At 49.2% G+C, this 17817-nt stretch overlaps 1 protein-coding gene across 1 annotated transcript in view; it reads right to left on the bottom strand.

The window, feature by feature from the left end:
* Positions 1-16909, bottom strand: part of SEC14L5 (SEC14 like lipid binding 5) — a 42841-nt gene extending 25932 nt beyond the window's left edge. Inside the window, exons 1-2 of the mRNA XM_053557795.1 lie at positions 16665-16909; positions 15888-16001 (exon numbers count right to left, since the gene is read on the bottom strand). Of these exons, the coding sequence (XP_053413770.1) occupies positions 15888-15950 (63 nt within the window). The 5' untranslated portion in view covers positions 15951-16001; positions 16665-16909. The remainder of the gene's footprint in view (positions 1-15887; positions 16002-16664) is intronic.
* Between the last annotated feature and the right edge of the window lie 908 nt (positions 16910-17817).

Below are 17817 nucleotides of genomic sequence, written 5' to 3'. Positions count from 1 at the left end.
TTACTCAGCTAGATTGCAGTACAGTGTCATCATAGCTCACTGCAGTCTCAAACTCGCATGCTCAGGCAATCCTACTGCCTCGGCCTCGCAGAGGGCTAGGATTACAGGTGTGAGCCACCATGCCCAGCTGGACTGTATATTTTCAACAGATAATTTGTACGATACGTGACATATCTCAATAAAGTTGTTTTTTATAAAAAGGTGTCTTTCTCTCTCTACATGTATGTGAGTATCCATATCCTATATGCATATATTCACATATCCATCTATGTATGGATTCATATACACGGATATAACATATTTACTATTTAAATATAGTGTGTTTGTAAATATATACAATTTAAATAAGGTGTGCATATATCTTTATATATAATGTAAGCATAGTGTTTCTATGTAATACACTGTAATTTTATAAATATAGTTTGTATTTAAATATAAAGCACATGTATAAATATATAATGTATATATAAGTACACATAAATATATGAAATTATGTATATAGGTACATAGTATGTTCCATATATAAATATAGGGGTGGTTTAAATAAGGAACTTATTTTCCATGCAAGTATATACATTACATTACATTACATTACATTACACATATATTTTAATTGTATATGTGCACGTATATATTCAGCAGTATGCTCTGGGAGCTTCAGCAGGTCTCATCCCGCCTGACAGCACACACCCCAGCCCCAAGCTGGGTGCCTATCCCAGCTCCACCACTAACTAAGCTGGGTGACCTTGGGCAGGTTACTTAACCCCTCAGTGCCTGCTGCACAGGGTGGTGCTGAGAACTGAGCAAACCAATGTGGCTGCAGGCAAAGGGACAGGATCATCTACTCCACAGCTTCCCTGAGCACAGGTGGTGATTAACTCAGGCTCAGGCTCCCTGAATGTCACCCTGTGCCTGTCAAAGAGGGGCACCTCAGCTTGGTGCAGAGTCCCAGGCCAGGATGAGTTCCTGAGCCTTGCTGTGCTCAGAGCCCCTGGGGCCAGCCTCAGTCTGTGTGCTGGGGGCACATCCTTCTGTGGGGGCATCTTTCTGTGGAGACCAGATGCAGGACAGCCCAGGGTTGCACTCAGGGAGGGCAAGAGTCTGTGTCCAGTTCTGGAAGTGCCAGGATCAGCACTGGTGGGGGTGTATCCCAGCATCTGGCTTGACCTTCTTCGTTATTTGAGCGGGTCTGCTCCTAGTGCCTGTCACAGCCCATGTGCTCCGGAATTGGGATCATTGCAAGCTCTAAAAATAGTGTGGCATCTGAGGACAGACACCTCCTCCCCTTCCCTCCCTGCTCTGGTAGGGGGAGGGAGGCCGAAGAAGAAATGGAAACATGCACAGGTGCCCTTGATGTCACCCCAGGCCATGCAAGGCCAGCCAGTCCATCCTCCACCAGGGTGAGAAGAACAGAGCTTTCCCCCGCCATGTTTCTGAGTTGGGTGCTTTGACAAAACATATCAGCATTAGCATGGGGAGCCTCCATCCCCACCCTGAGCATGCACAATGGGGCTTCCAGGGTCTGGGCTTAGAGAGCTGGCAAGGGAGGCCCCTGAAAACCGTATGCCCCTACATTCTCAGGCCACCTGGACCCTCTTCCAAAGGATAGCATTCTCCACTAAGAGGGAGCTGCAGAGCAAAACAAGTGAGAGGCTGGGGTGATGCAGGGGCCAGGGTGGAAGTTCAGCTCCATCTCCTCCCCGCCAGGCAAGCCCCTTCCTTCCTCCAGACCTGTTTTGTCATCTGGAAAACAGGCATGTGTCTCTCACATACTCGCGTAGAACAAAACCGGACTGAGTATCTCATACAGAGCCCAGTGCGAGAAAGACACCAGAATTTTTATCCTCCAGGCAACAGGAATACAATGGTGGCCCAGTGCACACACATTTGCCAGAACTCAAAGCTCCCTCTTGGCCCTTTCCGAGCATTTAACAAGTGCAGGAGGGGCCAATGGACAGAGTGTGGGCCCTGCCTTCGTGTTGGGATGAGAGGTGCTGAAGTGGGAGGAAAGGGGTGCACGTTTCAGAATTGGCCAGGCTCAGTCTCAGCCTCTGCTACTTTCTAAGTGGGTGCCCTTGGGCAAGTCACTTGCCCTCTCTGAGTCTCTGTGTGCTCATCTGTGAAGTGGGGTGACAGTGAGGATGTTGCCAGATGAAGTGAGTGTCAAAGCAGTAAGCACTGCGAGTCCTGACGGCATTTCATCTAGCTCTGTACATCCTTTCATCCCATGGATGGTGTCCTCATTTGCCAAATAAAGAAACCAGAGAGGCTCACTAAGTTACTCAAGGTTACACTGCATGGAAAGGTGAATCCCAGTTGGGCCCAGCCCCTGCTCCCTCCAGGAGCACCTTGCTCAGCAGCTGGGCATGTTCTCCTGGGTAGCTCAGAAACACAGCCGTCATTGTCACCAGGGCAGTACGGTCCACCAGGCAGTGGCCACACCACCCTTGAACTTCTCCCCTTCCTCCTGACTGTTCAGTCTTGCTCCTGTTCCCCAGATGAAATAAGTCAAGGGAAGGATATAGTCAGAACAGGCCTCGACGTCCCAGGATCCTCACTGTGGCTCCCCAGGCCCAAACCCTGTGTGATCTGCCCCATCGGCTCCCTCAGCCTGCTCCAGCCACAGACCCTTTGCACTTGCTGTCCCTGATGTTTGGACCACTGATGAATCCCCTCCACAGGGAAAGTGGGAGGTATCAGTCACTGGGGCTTCCTGGGTTGTGGGCATAGGACCTGGGCTGAGGACTAAGGAGACGCTTGGGCTTCAGGACCTCATCCCCTCTGATCCTTCTTCCTGGGCACCTTCTGCCTGCTGTCCTCAAGCACGGCCTCATAGCGGCACCCAGCTCTAGTCCTCAGCACACCCTGGGAGCTGATAGAGACCTGTCAACCAAGGAGAAAGGAGACAATACACACTTGCCAATGTGCCAGACAGTCCCCAGAAAGGTGACCAGGGAGGGCATGACAGGGCATGGGCTCTGGTCACACAGCCATTCACGGGCCAGAGTTCCCAGGCTCACTTCCTGTCCTAATGAGCCTCTTGTCAGAAGAGCCCAGTCTGCTGCAGCCCCAGATAACAAGCACGGGAGGGTGCTGGCTTGGTCATCACTTCCCCTGACCGCACTGCCCTTTCACAGTGACCAGTACTGCTCCAATGATGGAGCTATGTGTATTGGGAGATGCTGCTATTAGGAGGACCAGAGCTCAGGCTCCATCTGGAAGGTACCCATCCCAAAGCCAGTTGTCCAGTGCTGGAGGGCTGCTGGCATGCTGGACACTGCCGTTGTTACCGTTTATGAAGTGCTGACTGCTTCACTACGTCCTCACATGCCCTGATGAGACGGGAGCTAGCATGTCCCCATGTCACCGATGAGCAGATGGAGGCTGAGGAAAGCAGAGTGAACCCCTTGTCCTGCCTGAGAGGACCTGTCTGCATCACAAGCATCTGTGGCTTGGAAATGCTGGTCCCACCGCCTAGACTCAGGAGTCAGGGGCCTGGAGAAGTGAGGGTCGGAGAAACGGAGGATGGAGTCAGCAGGGTGTAAGAACGAGGTTTGCGTTTTCACCTCCCTTGGGCGAGCCTTAGAGTTGGGATGGGGGAGTGTGGCAGAGCCCACCCTCAGATTCCAACTGCTGGGTTCAAGTATCCTCCTGTGGTGGGGAGAATAGGCACGGGAGAGAAAAGAGCAGCTCCTTCATCTCCAGACCCCCCCGCCCCAATAACCTCCTTGCCTTCTCCTTGGGTCATAAATTTGACCATTCTAGGTACCTCAGATAAGAAGAATCACACAATATTTGTCTTTCTGTGACTGGCTCCTACTCACACCATGTTTGCAAGGTTCATCCATGCTGTTGTATGTTACCAGTCTGAAGCCCCAGATGACAGGCATAGAGAGGACTGCCGGGAAGCCTTCCTTTAATTTCCTGTGACCCAAAGGTGCCCACGAGTATCAAGGGGCAGCTGCAGAGGCCTAATCATCACTGCAGCGAGAGCGACCACGGACTGCACACTGTTCCAAGCTCTTTGCGGCATACAGTCCAGCACCGCAAGGTAGTACGTAGCATTTTTTTTGAAACAGAGTCTCACTTTGTCACTCTCAGTAGAGTGCTATGGCATCATAGCTCACAGCAACCTCCAACTCTTGGGCTCAAGTGATTCTCTTGCCTCAGCCTCCCGAGTATCTAGGACTATAGGAGCCTGCCACAATACCCACAATTTTTAGAGGCGGGGGTCTCGCTCTTGCTCAGACTGGTCTCCAACCTGTCAGCTCAGGTAAGCCACCCGCCTCAGCCTCCCAGAGTGCTAGGATTAGGGGTGTGAGCCATCCCACCTGGCCAGTAGGTCGAGTTTATCTGACGGATGGAGAAACTGAAGCTCAGAGAGGTTAAGTCACTTGCCCAATCACACAGCTCTGAGGGAACAAGCGAGGATCTGATCCCCTGGACTCCAGACCATGGGTTTGTACATTATGTTGCCTCTCGAACCCAATGATGCCCCGACCTCTGAAGGGCAACCATGTACCCATGTCCTTCCCACAGACGCAGGAAACCTGGCTCACACTTAGCCCAGCCCTGCCCTCATCTGCCCATGCTCCTCAGACAGTCTTCATGTGGTCGAAAATGTGTCTGGCTCCCCAGCCCAACTGTTACACCTCTGAGGGTCCAGTTTTTTCACCTGAGTGTCCCCTTCCTGCATCTGACTCAGAAAAGCCATTTTAAAAACACAGGACGAGTAAAGTGCAAATGCCTGCCCAGCAGAAAAGGAATGGGGAGCCCCAGAAGGTTGTTGAGCACCTGCCTCCTTGGTGGGGTTGATGTGAGGGCCTTCACAGACCCTGGGTCGCACCCACAACAATCCCACCAAAAGCATTAAAGTGTAGCCACTCCTTGTGATCAGAGTTGAGGTCCAGATGACAGCCTGACGTAAGGTTGCCTTTGGTAGACATTTATTCATTTTAATCCTCCAGGTTTCTTTTTGTATTCTGGAATTATTACATTTATTTTCTTTCCCTGTCACACATTGCTGGGACCCTTGAGAAGCTGTGGGCCCCACACAGTCTGCCCTGGGAGAGGCCCTGGCAGAGGTTCTGAGACCAAACAAACAGGCTCCAGCCCTCTGCCTTTGGTACCTCACAGGGTCTTACAGAATCAGACAGCTCCCATGGCTGGTTTTGTTTTTGCCTAAAGGCCTCAGCTGCTAGCTCCTATTACCGCAGTTGGCCTAACCACCCACAAATGAGGCCTGAGCCTCTGCCTACTAAACAAACACACGGTTTGGCCTTGTCAGGGACACAGGCTGCAGAGGATTTGGTTACTGCCCTTATGCCAGGTGGCTGGAGAGGACATCCAAGCCTGCGCATTCAGAAAAGGAGCCGGTCCGAAGCCCAGAACCCATTCCCACAGGGCCAGGGTGGGGCTGCCTCCTGTGGGGTCCCCATCCTACAAAATCCATATTGGTACATTTAGCATGTGGAGATGGGCGACTGGAGTTGGATGACCCCTCACTCCCACCCAGACTTGTCCAGGCTGGAAAACTTGGGGCATGACACTTCCTCTCTCTCAGCTGTAAAGCAGAATAATCACCAAACCTCCCAACTAGCACTCAGTCATGTCTGTTCCTCCCTTCATGTATCACAACTGCTGAAGCACAGTTATCAGCCCCTGACACTCATGAATCCTTGGGGCTTGTAAAATGCCAAGCACATAGTTGACACTCAGCAGACATCTACATGATGAGTGCAGGGCTGACAGCATAGCACAGCCATTAAGAGCACGGGGCTGGGTATGGTGGCACACACCTATAATCCCAGCACTTTGGGAGACAAAGATAGGAGGATCACTTGAGCATGCGGGGTTACCAGCCTGGACAACATAGCGAGACCCTGTCTCTTCAAAACCCTTTTAAAAATTAGACAGGCGTTGGTGGTATGTACGTACAGTCCCAGCAACTAAGGAGACTGAAGCAGGAGAATCAATTGATTCCGGAAGTTTGAGACCAGCCTGAGCAACATAGCTAGACCCTGTCTCTACCAAAAAATAAAAATAAAAAAATTAGCCAGGTACAGTGGCACAGACCTGTAGTCCCCCCTACTTGGGAGGCTAAAGCAAGAGGATTCCTTGAGCCCAGGCAGTGGAGGTTGCAGTGAGCTAGGGTGATGCCACTGCACTCTAGCCTGGGTAACAGAGCAAGACTCTGCCTCAAAAAAAAAAAAAGCATGGGGCGGCGCCTATGGCTCAAGGAGTAGGGCACCGGTCCCATATGCTGGAGGTAGCGTGTTCAAACCCAGCCCCGACCAAAAACCACAAAAAAAAAGCATGGACTCTGGGGCCTGAGTTTGAATCTCTGCTCTGCCTCTCACCAGCTTGTGTGGGCTTGAGCACATCATCAAGCTCTCAGTTCCTTAATTCACTCATTTGTAAAAAGGAGAACAGGAAAGGTAGCTACAGACTGAATTGTCTGTTTTAGTAAAGTGCTCAGAGCAGTGCCTGGTACATTGTTCCTTCCACATAGCATTTGTTAAATAAATTTAAATTTTAAAAACGAATGAGATTCTATGAAGTACAGACAAGCTATTTCTGCTGGTCACGTGACAGCTGATCCCTCCTCCCCTCCTTCCTTCCTGCTCTTCCTCATCCAAATTCAAAGGAAGCTGGATTACTGCTGTTAACCCAAAACTTCCGAGAGTGCAGGGAGAATATCCAAACTGAGCCGAGGTATTCTAGGCCCGTGTGCCAATTCCCCTTTTCTGCACGCTACATTCGGGGCAGCCACTGCACAAGGGGCACCCCTCCCTGTCCCACTCCTTGTCAACCCCCTTGTAAGTCTAAGAGACCACAGGACAGATGCAATATCATTCCCCATTGTAAGTCTAAGAGACCACAGGACAGATGCAATATCAATCCTTGCCTTCCCCAACTTTTTTTAAAATTGAAATATAATTCCCCCACCATAGAATTCATCCTTTGAGAGTATACAATTCAATGTGTTTTATTTAGAACATTCACAAAGTTACAACCATCATGACTCACTAATTCCAGAACATTTTCATCACCTTCAGAAGAAACCCTGTGCCCTTTGGAGGTCGCCCCCTCTTCTCCCACCCCAGCCCTAGATGACCACTCATCTACTTTCTGTCTCTAAGGATATCCCTTTCCTGGGTATTTCATAGAAATGGAATCACACCAGACGTGGTCTTTTGTGACTGGCTTCCCTCACTCAGCACGCAGTTTTGGAGGCTCCTGCATGTTGTGACGTGTGTCAGTGTTCCATCGTTTGACTGAGTACTGTGCCATTAGGTGGATGCCCCATCTCTCGGTGGAGCAGCCCGAGCTTGCTTCATTAGACACCGAATGGCAGCAGCATCACCCCAGCTGATAAAGAGAAATGGGCATGGTACAACCAGAGTGACATTATTCCGGAAGCCCTTTGAGATGACTGACCGCTGCAGACAATCTGCAAACGCAACTACACCCACATGACCTGGAGCTGAAAACCCGCTGCTATTCTAGGCAGCTCGGGAGTCACAAGAAGTGGAGACACAGAGTCAGAACAGCCTCTGCAGCCGGGCACCTGGGACCAGCAAGAAGATAGGGCTAGGTGTTGGGGGTGGCAGAGACAGAGCATGGGTCGGACCCCACCTCTGCCACTCATCAGCTGGGTGACCTCGACACAACCTCTCTGAGGCTCAATTTTCCCAGAAAAAAGAGGACGATGACATGAGGACACCTGCTTCCTTCAGGTTGCTACAGAGATTAAAGGGTGTACACATGTAAGGCAGTGTCACGATACCAAATGCCACACGGTTGTTTTGTTCATAAACAAGAGTTTATGAACAAACCAACAAAGACTTGAACAGAGATATTTGTTTTGTTTTTTTGTTTGTTTGTTTGTTTGTTTTTGTAGAGACAGAGTCTCACTTTACTGCCCTCGGTAGAGTGTCGTCACACGGCTCACAGCAACCTCCAGCTCTTGGGCTTATGTGATTCTCTTGCCTCAGCCTCTGGAGCAGCTGGGACTACAGGTGCCCGCCACAACGCCCAGCTATTTTTTTGTTGTTGCAGTTTGGCCGGGGCTGGGTTTGAACCCACCACCCTCGGAATATGGGGCCGGCGCCCTACTCACTGAGCCACAGGCACCGCCCCTGAACAGAGATATTTGTACGTGAATTTTCACAGCAGCACTATTCACAACACCCCAAAAGTGGAAACAACGCAAGTGGCCATCAGCCGATGGATGGATAAACACAGGTTGGTCCATCTGAGGCACTGATCCATGCTTCAGCTTGGACGAACTTTGAAAACACCACGTGGGTAAAAGAAGCCAGTCCCAGAAGGACAACTATTGTATGATTCTTCTTGTATGAGGTACCTAGAATGGTCACATTTATATACAGAGAGAAAGTAGGATAGAGGTTTCTAGGGTTAGGGGAACAGGAGAATAGGGAGTTAGCATTTAATGGGTACAGGGTTTCAGCTGGGAAGAAGAAGATGGAAATGGACAGTGGTGATGGTTGCACAACAGGGTGAATGTACTTAATGTCCCTGAACTGTACACCGAAAATGGCTAAAATGGTAAATCTTAGCACAATAAAGAAAATCATATACGCCATCTCCTCCATGGTCTATGGCCCCATCAGAAGTATTTGTAATGATTTGGAATAGGTCATTATGTCTGTGTTTGTTTGTTTATAGTTTCAATGTCACCGTCTCTATGTCTGTTTTGTTTGCCACTGAATTCCCTGGTGCCTTGAGCAGCACCTGGGACGTTACAGACATTCAGCCGCTATTTGTTGAATGAACGAAGGAAGAAGGGAATGACTGAGTGCCCAGGTCCCAGGAAAATAAAACAAGAGGGAACCATGTTTATATAGACCTGGAAGAGTAGTCAAGTAAGTACCGGTGTCCCCAGTGTCGGGGTGGACGGGCCTGTCTATACCCACAGGGAGCACTGGCAGGTGACAGCTCAGAGAGTAACTTCTGCCTGTCAATTGCTGTTCATGCCCCACCTTCAGAGCTAAGTTCTGGAAGATACTTATATGACAGGTGAATAAATGCCTGGCAAACTCCCCCTCAGTTGTCACAGTGGGGCTTGTCCACAGGGGGTAGCCAGCAAAACAGAACAGCTCCGCCTGTTGTTAACAGGGTCCTGTCCTGTGGCAGCAGCAGGAGGCAAGGTTAGCAGGGGCACAGTGACTCCTTCCCACTTCTGCACGATTAGATATCCCTTTCACTGAGAATCCTCCTGCACGCGGGGACTTGCCATCCCAACGCCTGTCCTCCCCAGCACTGGGAGCCTACATCGGCCCACGCGGCCCATCTGCACATAGCCTGCTGTGCGGTCTCACCCACACATTAGGAGCGGGGTCAGGGGACTTCCAGGATCAGATGATGTTCCTGATGGTTTGAGGAGGGCAGCCCAGAGCAGCTTGACAGGACCTTGCTATGTCAGGACCTTGCTCAGAGGGGAAATGCTATGTTAGATTTTCCAAGTGTCTCAAGAATGCTGCTGGACCTCAGTCACCTCTGCTTCCTGGCTGCTCTCCCGACCTCCTCCCATCCTCTTTCCATTCAGCAGGAGGCTATCCTCCTAAACTTCAAATCTGGTCATGTCACTCCCACCCACGGCAACTCTCAGCCTAGCTGACTTACACGAGTGGCCTCCAATGGGCCTTTCTCTGTGTTCCTACAATGCCCTGTTCTGCCCCTGTTACAAAGGGTTCTACAAGGCATTTACCCCCCCCACCCCCCACACACAGGGAGCTGTATGAGATTAGGAGACACATCAAGACAACCAGGTGAATAAGACAGATACAATCCCGCCTTCCTGGAGCTTCCCTTAGTGAAAAAAACCCATGTAAACAAAGTAAACAAGCAGATTCCATATAAACAAGTAAACAAGCAAAGTAATAGAATAATGATGTTCAAAAAGCATTAGGAATCAGCCTGCACCTAACACAGCACTTGGCACGTGGTAGTAGAAACTCAATAAATGTTTGTGGAATGCACACACGTGTGCAAGCATGAACGAATGCATGAGAAACCAATGAATGAGGGCTTTGAGTTTATCTCAGGGCATCCTGAAATCAGATCACCTTGCTGGATCACCTTGCTGATGGATCACCTCTGTTCTCCCAAATCAGAGCCACATTCAAGGTAGAAAGCATTACTTCCTTTATCTGTTAGCAACAGGATCAGATGACAGGACTCCAGGGAACTAATTTAAACCACTCAAATAAGGCCCCTGCCGCTTTATTAAAACTATGTCCATAACAACATTTCTGACTGCAACTGCTTTTAGCCTGGGCCACAAGAATTATCCTTCGCTGGCTGCTGCTTATTAACAATCCATTTGCTAAATTACAAGCTGTTTATCAATACAACAAGGCCAGGTCTTTAAATATTTTAACACTTAATTGCTGGACAATAGAACCTCACCTCCATAACCCTTCCTCCACCTGAAAAGCCTATTGATCAGGAAACTCTCCTCTGAGCCATCTTCCTTCCTTAGGTTTGCAGAATCAGAAAGGACCTGAAGCTACAGGGCTTTTGTGTCCCACGGGGAGACCTGGACAGTGTCTGGGACAAGAGGGGACCAGAAACCCACTGCTACTGTACAAATGTTCATGGAATGTCAGAACCAGAATCCAGAGGGTCTGGCTGTGGGTTCAGGTTATGGCGTCAGATTCCCTAGGCTCAAATTCCAGCTCAGCCATCTACTAAGTATGTTGGGCTGAATTGTGTCCCCTAAAATAAATATGTTCCAGTCTTAACCCCTGGTACCTGTGAATGTGACCTTATTTGCAGATTTACAGAGGTAATCAAGTTAAAGTGAGGTCATTGGAGTGTCCTTATAAATCCATTATGAATGGTGTCTTTATTGGACACAGAGAGACGTCATGTGAAGATTGGTGTTATGGTGCCACAAGCCAAGGAAATGCCAGGATTGAGGAGAGAGGCCTGGAGCCCTCAGAGGGGGTGTGAGCCTGGGGACACCTTGCTTTCAAACTTCTGGCTTCAGCTCTGTGAGGCAATAAATTTCTGTTGTTCTAAGCCACAAGGTTTGTGGTACTGTGTTAGATCAACCTTAGTAAATTAATACACCAAGGAGGGTCTCCTTTCCCTTGCTAACTCTCAGTTTCCTCTTTTGCTACACATAAGGCTGCTGTAGTAGACCTGCATCTGAGCTGGCCTATTGGACACATATAGTGTCTAATAATCGGCATCATCTGCCCTCCTGGTGGCCAGGGTCTGCAGGCTCCTGCTGTGCTCCCCTTTGCAGGGTCCTGAAGGGCTACGAGCGTCCTGGACACAGATCTGATAAGAGATCGCACTCATGGGACCACTCACTCGGTCCCGATGCCACATCAGTAACTTCAGAACCTCAGTCTGGCTCTGAGGAACAGCCAAGCTTGTGCTTGAAAGCATAAATTCTGGAGCTAAACTTCCTGAATTCAAGTGCCCCCCACCCCACCCGCCACATTTTTGCTTTGAGGCCATGGATGACCCAGTCATCCTTTCTGCAGAATGGATCTGCCCACAGAACGCACTGTGTGGGCAGTGGTGAAGAGTACGTGAGTCAACATTTGAATGGACTCAGAATGGCGTCTGGAGTTTGGGAAGTGCTATGTATGAGTCTGTCAAACAAAATTTAAAATAGAATCTGCTTAACCCCATCAAATAACCACCACTATTCACAGCAGAGACAATGTTCATATGAAAACTGATGCATAAATACCCCAAAGTAGAAAACAACTTAAATGTCCATCAACTGATGAGTAAATAAAGAAAATGTGATATGTTCATATACAATGAAATATTATTTGGCCATAAAAAGCCGTAAAGTACCCATACATGCCAAAGTGTGGATGAACCTTGACAATGCAGATTATACTCATGGGTATATGCTTATCCCAAAAGTCATCGAGATGTAGACATTAATGATGTACAGCTTTTTATATGTCAGTCACACCTCGATAAGGTGGGTTTTTTTTTTAAACGTATTATAGTGAGAGGAGCCAGACACTCAAGGCCACATCTATATGAGTCCACTTACATGAAATGTCCAGAATAGGTTAGTGGTGGACACAGATATGGGCTATTTCAGCGGAGTACTTGGTTGGGTGAGGAAACAGCAGAATGAGGAACAGTAGAACCTGCTCTGAAATTGACTGTGGTGATGGTCACACAACTCTACAACTATGCTAAAACCCATTGACTGATCTCCTTAAATGAACGAAGTATACAATCTGCAAGTTATATCTCAATAAAGCTCTTAAAACAATAAGGATAAACCCAAGCAATATTTCACCAAGCTGGATTGCAATACTCACTTCTTTAAACAATGTCCATTGAACCCTCACTTCAACTCTCTGAGGAGCAGATGCCCTTATTATTTCCATTTTTTAGGTGAGAAACTGAGGCTCAGAGGAATTAGGGAATGTGCCCAGGTCTGGAGCACAGACCCACCTGGTAGGTCTGACTCTTAATTACCAGCCATTTGGAAAAAAAGACAGATAATCTAGAATTAACTTGCAGTGGGCTGGCATGAGCATGGCCTTCAGGACTCAAGTGACCTGACCCCACAATCCAAGACATGGCCTTTGTGTCCTCTATGCAGGGATCTCCAAAAAGACACCTCCCTACCTTCTGGGACCCAAGTCCATTCAAAGGCACCACGGACCGTCTCCAATCTTGGATACTACCACTGAAGCTGCCTCCATTGTCTTAATTGTTTTTCTCTGTTTACCAAGATAAAACAAGTTCATTGTTTAGAATCAAATGATACAGAGTGCTATCAAGAAAGAAGAAAGCAAAGATCCTCTGAAATCTTTAGAAGCAGAATTCGCATGAAGGGATTTGGAGAGGGATGCCCATTCATTTGATTAGATAAATTTTCAAAGTGAAAGAGAAAAAATAGGCTTGGTGCCTGTGGCTCAAGTGGCTAAGGTGCCAGCCACATACCCCTGAGCTGGCAGGTTCAAATCCAGCCCGGACCCGCCAAACAACAATGACAGATGCAACCAAAAAATAGCCAGGCGTTGTTTGGATGCCTGTAATTCCAGCTACCTGGGAGGCAGAGGAAGGAGAATCGCTTGAGCCCAGGAGTTGGAGGTTGCTGTGAGCTGTGATGCCATGGCACTCTACCCAGGGTGACAGCTTGAGGCTCTGTCTCAAAAAAAAAAAAAAAGAAAGAAAAGAAAGGGAAAAATAATTTAAAACATTTTTAAGTTGTGCCTAGAAAGGTTGCCATTTTATAATCAATTTCACAAGCCCAATTTCAGTCATTTGTGTTATCACTGGTAGACTTCTGAAGACGCAAGTGGCACTTTCACTCTCAAGTCGGTTTTGTTTTACAGAAAAACCAAAAGGCCAACTCCTGTGGTCGTTCGGATGCGGTGAAAATAGCTGAGTTCATCCAAAACTTCCCCAGCATCTGACCCACACTGAGGGCAAGTGTTAGCTGAGAAACAAAGACGGACATTAAGTACAGAAAACCCCTTTTGTGCCTACACAGCACACAAGTTATGTTGAGTTATGCAGCTATTTTGGGGACAATAATGTTTTGTAAACTGTCAGCAAAGTAGCTTTGTCAGTGGCCGTTGTGGCTTGGGACCATTTGACAGACTAGGACTGTATGGAAGATAGGATGACAACAATGGCAATCCCTTTGAAAAATATGAATGACCTGAATTAACAGATACATATCTGAAAGTCTTTTTCCCCCCCTACCCACAAGCATCTGTACATCAATACCTAGAGACTGTTAACAGCTAAGGCAGCAGACAAGTCCTGCCTTCCTTTAGAGAGCACGAAGCTTACAAAATGCATTTAACATATCCCAATAAAGGCAATGCAAGTAAGTTACCAGCTCTATTAACGTAGCCTTAAGTGCCACCTTGGTAGGCATGTTCTATGTTAAAGTGTAGTAATTGCAAATTTTTTTGAGAACCCCAAACTTGCTAAATTAAGATGACATGTATTAAGCCCATGAAATCACTGGTTTCCCATTCCATAATTATGTGCCTCAGTTTCATGGCAGAGAACCAAAGGTCCCTAGACTGTCCCAGAAGTGTGGGGACAGTCTCTCTTCTACTCTTCTACGCAATGAATTAAGAAGTCTTTGAGTGTTAGAATATGTGAGCTGCCAGGAGCCTTAATCTGAGGATGATTACTTATCATTATCTTCCACTGCTAGGTAAGGATGCCCACATGGTCATAATTCTGAACCTCATGACTAGGTTCATGACCTCTGAACCTTATAAGGTTCATGACCTCCAAACTTTATAAGGTTCATGACCTCTGAACCTGATAAGATGCATATAATCATCCCCAATTCACAAATGAAAAAACTGAGTCTCAGAGAAGTTCAGTAACTTGCCAAAGACACACACCCAGAACACAGCAGAGCAGCAGCAGGGACCCGAAACTTCTGAGTCCATGGTCTTGGGTCTTTTCATCACCCCAGAGTGTCCTACCCCCATTACAAAGAAGTAAAGTCACACATCCTCAGGTAAAATAATAACTAGACCTCACTGAGCATCTGATCTGCTTTACATACATTGATTCATTTAATCCACCGCACAACACCAGGATTTTGGAGACCAGGAGACTTTCATCAAGAGGGTACATTCACAGAGGTTAAGCATCTTGCTCCAAAGTCACCCAACTGTGGAGCTAGGATATAACCCCAGGCTGACTACTGCCTCTCTGCTCTCCTAGGACCATCTGCACACAACAGCACAACGTGCAAGGATGACTTCAGTGATGCTTTTTAACCCGTTGTGCAACTGCAAACACATATGTGTATGAATTCATAGAAGGACAGGACCCACGCATGCAGAGCCACCAGTGGATATGCAAGTCCTTGGGTAGAAGGCTGGAGTTGAGCAGGGTTGGGGTGGAGAGGATGGAGTCAATTCTAATGTTTATTACACAACCATTTGTAAGACTATGTGGCATAATTACAAGAACAGTCACCTTTTGTGAGCTCCTATTGTGTGCCTAGCACACAGCCAGGGGCATCATGAATTATTTCATTTACTCTTCAACACAGCCCCATAGCACTGCCCTGCCTTGACCGTGGAGGTGAGCTGGAATTCCACATCTGCTATCTCCACCAGCTGTGCTTTGATACATAGACCATGAATCCAGGAGGCCAAAACCCTGGGAGCCAATCTAATCCCAAACTGATTTGCTACATGACATAAATATGCCACCCCCTCTATCCTCTTGTCTCAGCTTCCTTAAAGGGGAGGAAATAGGGGGTGGTCTGTGAGCAGGAGGAGGACTGTGGGGGGTTGCAGTAAAAATTGAGGCTGTGGAGTCCCCTCTGCATGGATCTGAGCCCTGAGCCCACCTCTTCCTAGTTATAGAACTTGGTGTCATCCTTCCACCTTTCCAAGCCTCAGTTTAATGAAGGAAAAATGGGAACTATGAGAGCTATGGGGAATTAAAAGAAATATTGTATGTAAAGACTTAGCACTGTGAACATCCAGTGAGCAGCTGCTGTCACCATCATCATCATTACAGTTACCATTATTATTATCTTTACACAAAATGACAGCAGTGGAGTGGCCCCAGATGTCCTTGTTTTCCATCAGGAGAGGCTAAGTTGAGAGAGGAGAGACAAGCTTCAACAAGGAGAAGGAACAACCTTGTGTTTTGGTCTCGGGGTAGAGGTTCTGGAATTTCTGGTGAAAGGTGATTGGGAGGGGATAGTTGAGCCAAGGGTTCACTGGTTAGAAGTCTAACCCATTAGATCAGCTGAGTAGCTCACAAACTCCTTCTGATCTGGGGGTCCAAGGGACTTCCTCTTCCTCCTGTTATAGTGGACCTCCAGAATCTCTCCAACTGTCAGATGAGGGGCCCAAGAATCAGGAGTCACTCACCGCCATGACGAGCTCAAATGGGTACTTGTAGACACGGACAGGAGATTGATACTTCTGCACCATGTTCACACCAGAGAGCCAACAGAAGCCACCAAGCCGGGGTGAGCACAGAGCCTGAGATGAGGGGTGACTGGTGAAGTGACAACTTTCTCCATGTGCGGCAGGGACACTGTTCACTAGTGGGAGGGGTAGGCCCAGGCCCCACCCACACATCACCCCAGCCCTCTAAGTAAGAAAACTGATCTGATCCCCAGATTACTCCAGGTCAGGCCCCAAACACCTGTCCTGCTCGTTACACTCTACCCCAGACTACACTCGCTCTCCCCAAATTTTCCTCCATCCCCATCCCTTCACACTGAGGGCCCTCAGAAGTCTCACTGCCACCCCCATGAACACGCATTTGCAATTCTTACACTCCCACTATTTCCTTCACCATGCACCCGCAGCTTGCCACATGCATCCTGACTGGGAGTCTCCCAAAGTATCCCTGCACCTGCTCTCCCACTTTCCTCCAAGACACCCTGACATACACCCACAGCCTCCACCGAATTCCACAGGCACTGTCTCTGTCTCTCACACGCACATACATGCAGGCTCCCCTCCCACACGGGACCTCCTTTGCACACGCCCACAACCACACACACACCCAGCTCCTGGGAGAACACACCTGCCCAACTCCACGCACACATACAGTTCCCTGGTGCTCACAGAGGTTCACGCGAACACACATAGAGCACTCACACACGCGCACACACGAGCCCCCACAGCCCTGCTCACCTTTGCCGGCGGGAAGCCTCCAGGGACGCAGTCTGAGGGCCCAGCACTGAGCGCCCAACCGGCTCAGAAGCTGAGGTCGCCGCCTGGCCCGGAGCGCAGAGCCTGGGGCGGGGCCCGATCGTTGCGGCCCAGCTTGGGGAGTCCCGCCCTGCACACTCTGCAGCCTGGCCACCCCGGGAGGCTCCGGAGGGGCGGCAGCTAGCCTTGCGGGGCCCGGAGCTCTCCAGGACCGGGGACAGCGGAGATCCTGGCCTGGCCCCGCCCCCGGAGGGCCCCGCCCACGCCCTTGCCATGGTCCCGCCCATATTTGTCCTGCCCCTCACCACCTCCCTCAATGGTCCCGCCCCAGCCTGGGCCGAAGTGACTCCGCCCTAATTCTAGCCCCTCCCTTTATTTTTAACCAGCCTCTTGCGTTGACCACGCCCTCGACCCGGCACTTCCTTCAGATTGGCCCGCCTCAGGCAGGCCCCACCCCACACGGGTCCCTCCCCCAAGGCCCGGGCCTCGGAAAGACCCCGCCCCTCCGAGCACAGTTCAAGTTTGCCTATAGTGCAGTTTTGGGCGCTCACGGCTCAGGGGCACCGCTGCCTCTGCCCGCCGCACCTGGGCATCGTTAGCCGTGCTGCACGCATTCACAGAACGCCGCTAGGTGTCAGGCCCTTCTAGGCTCTGGAGCCACTAGTGAGCAACACAGACGAAAATCCTTGCCCGATGGGTGGCGCCTGTGACTCAAAGGGGTAAGGCGCCAGTCCCATATGCCGGAGGTAGCAGGTTCAAGCCCAGCCCTGGCCGAAAACCACAAAAAAAAAAAAAAAAAAAAAAAAAAAACCTGAAAAAAAAGAAAAGAAAAATCAAAAAAAAAAAAAAAAAAGAAAATCCTTGCCCGCGTGGAGTTCTAGTGGGGGAATAGAATGCGGGATGGTGAAAATTCCAAGGAGAGAAAAACAAGTGAGGAAGGCGTTCAGGAAACCAGCGGGCGGCGGGGGCTCTTTAAAACAGGGAGGATTGGGTGGGCGGCATTTGCCCCTCCCTCATTTTAGCTCATTCCCAAACCCTGTCAGCCCTCCCAGGGTCCCTGGGGCCAGCCTTCCTCCCGTAAGTCCTCCCTTCCCTCTCCCCGTCTGTTTGGCCTGCAAGAGCCAGGAAGCTGGTT

This window comes from Nycticebus coucang, chromosome 12 (assembly GCF_027406575.1).
Source record: "Nycticebus coucang isolate mNycCou1 chromosome 12, mNycCou1.pri, whole genome shotgun sequence".
Taxonomy (NCBI): domain Eukaryota; kingdom Metazoa; phylum Chordata; class Mammalia; order Primates; family Lorisidae; genus Nycticebus; species Nycticebus coucang.
This window is presented reverse-complemented; position numbering and strand designations above follow the sequence as displayed.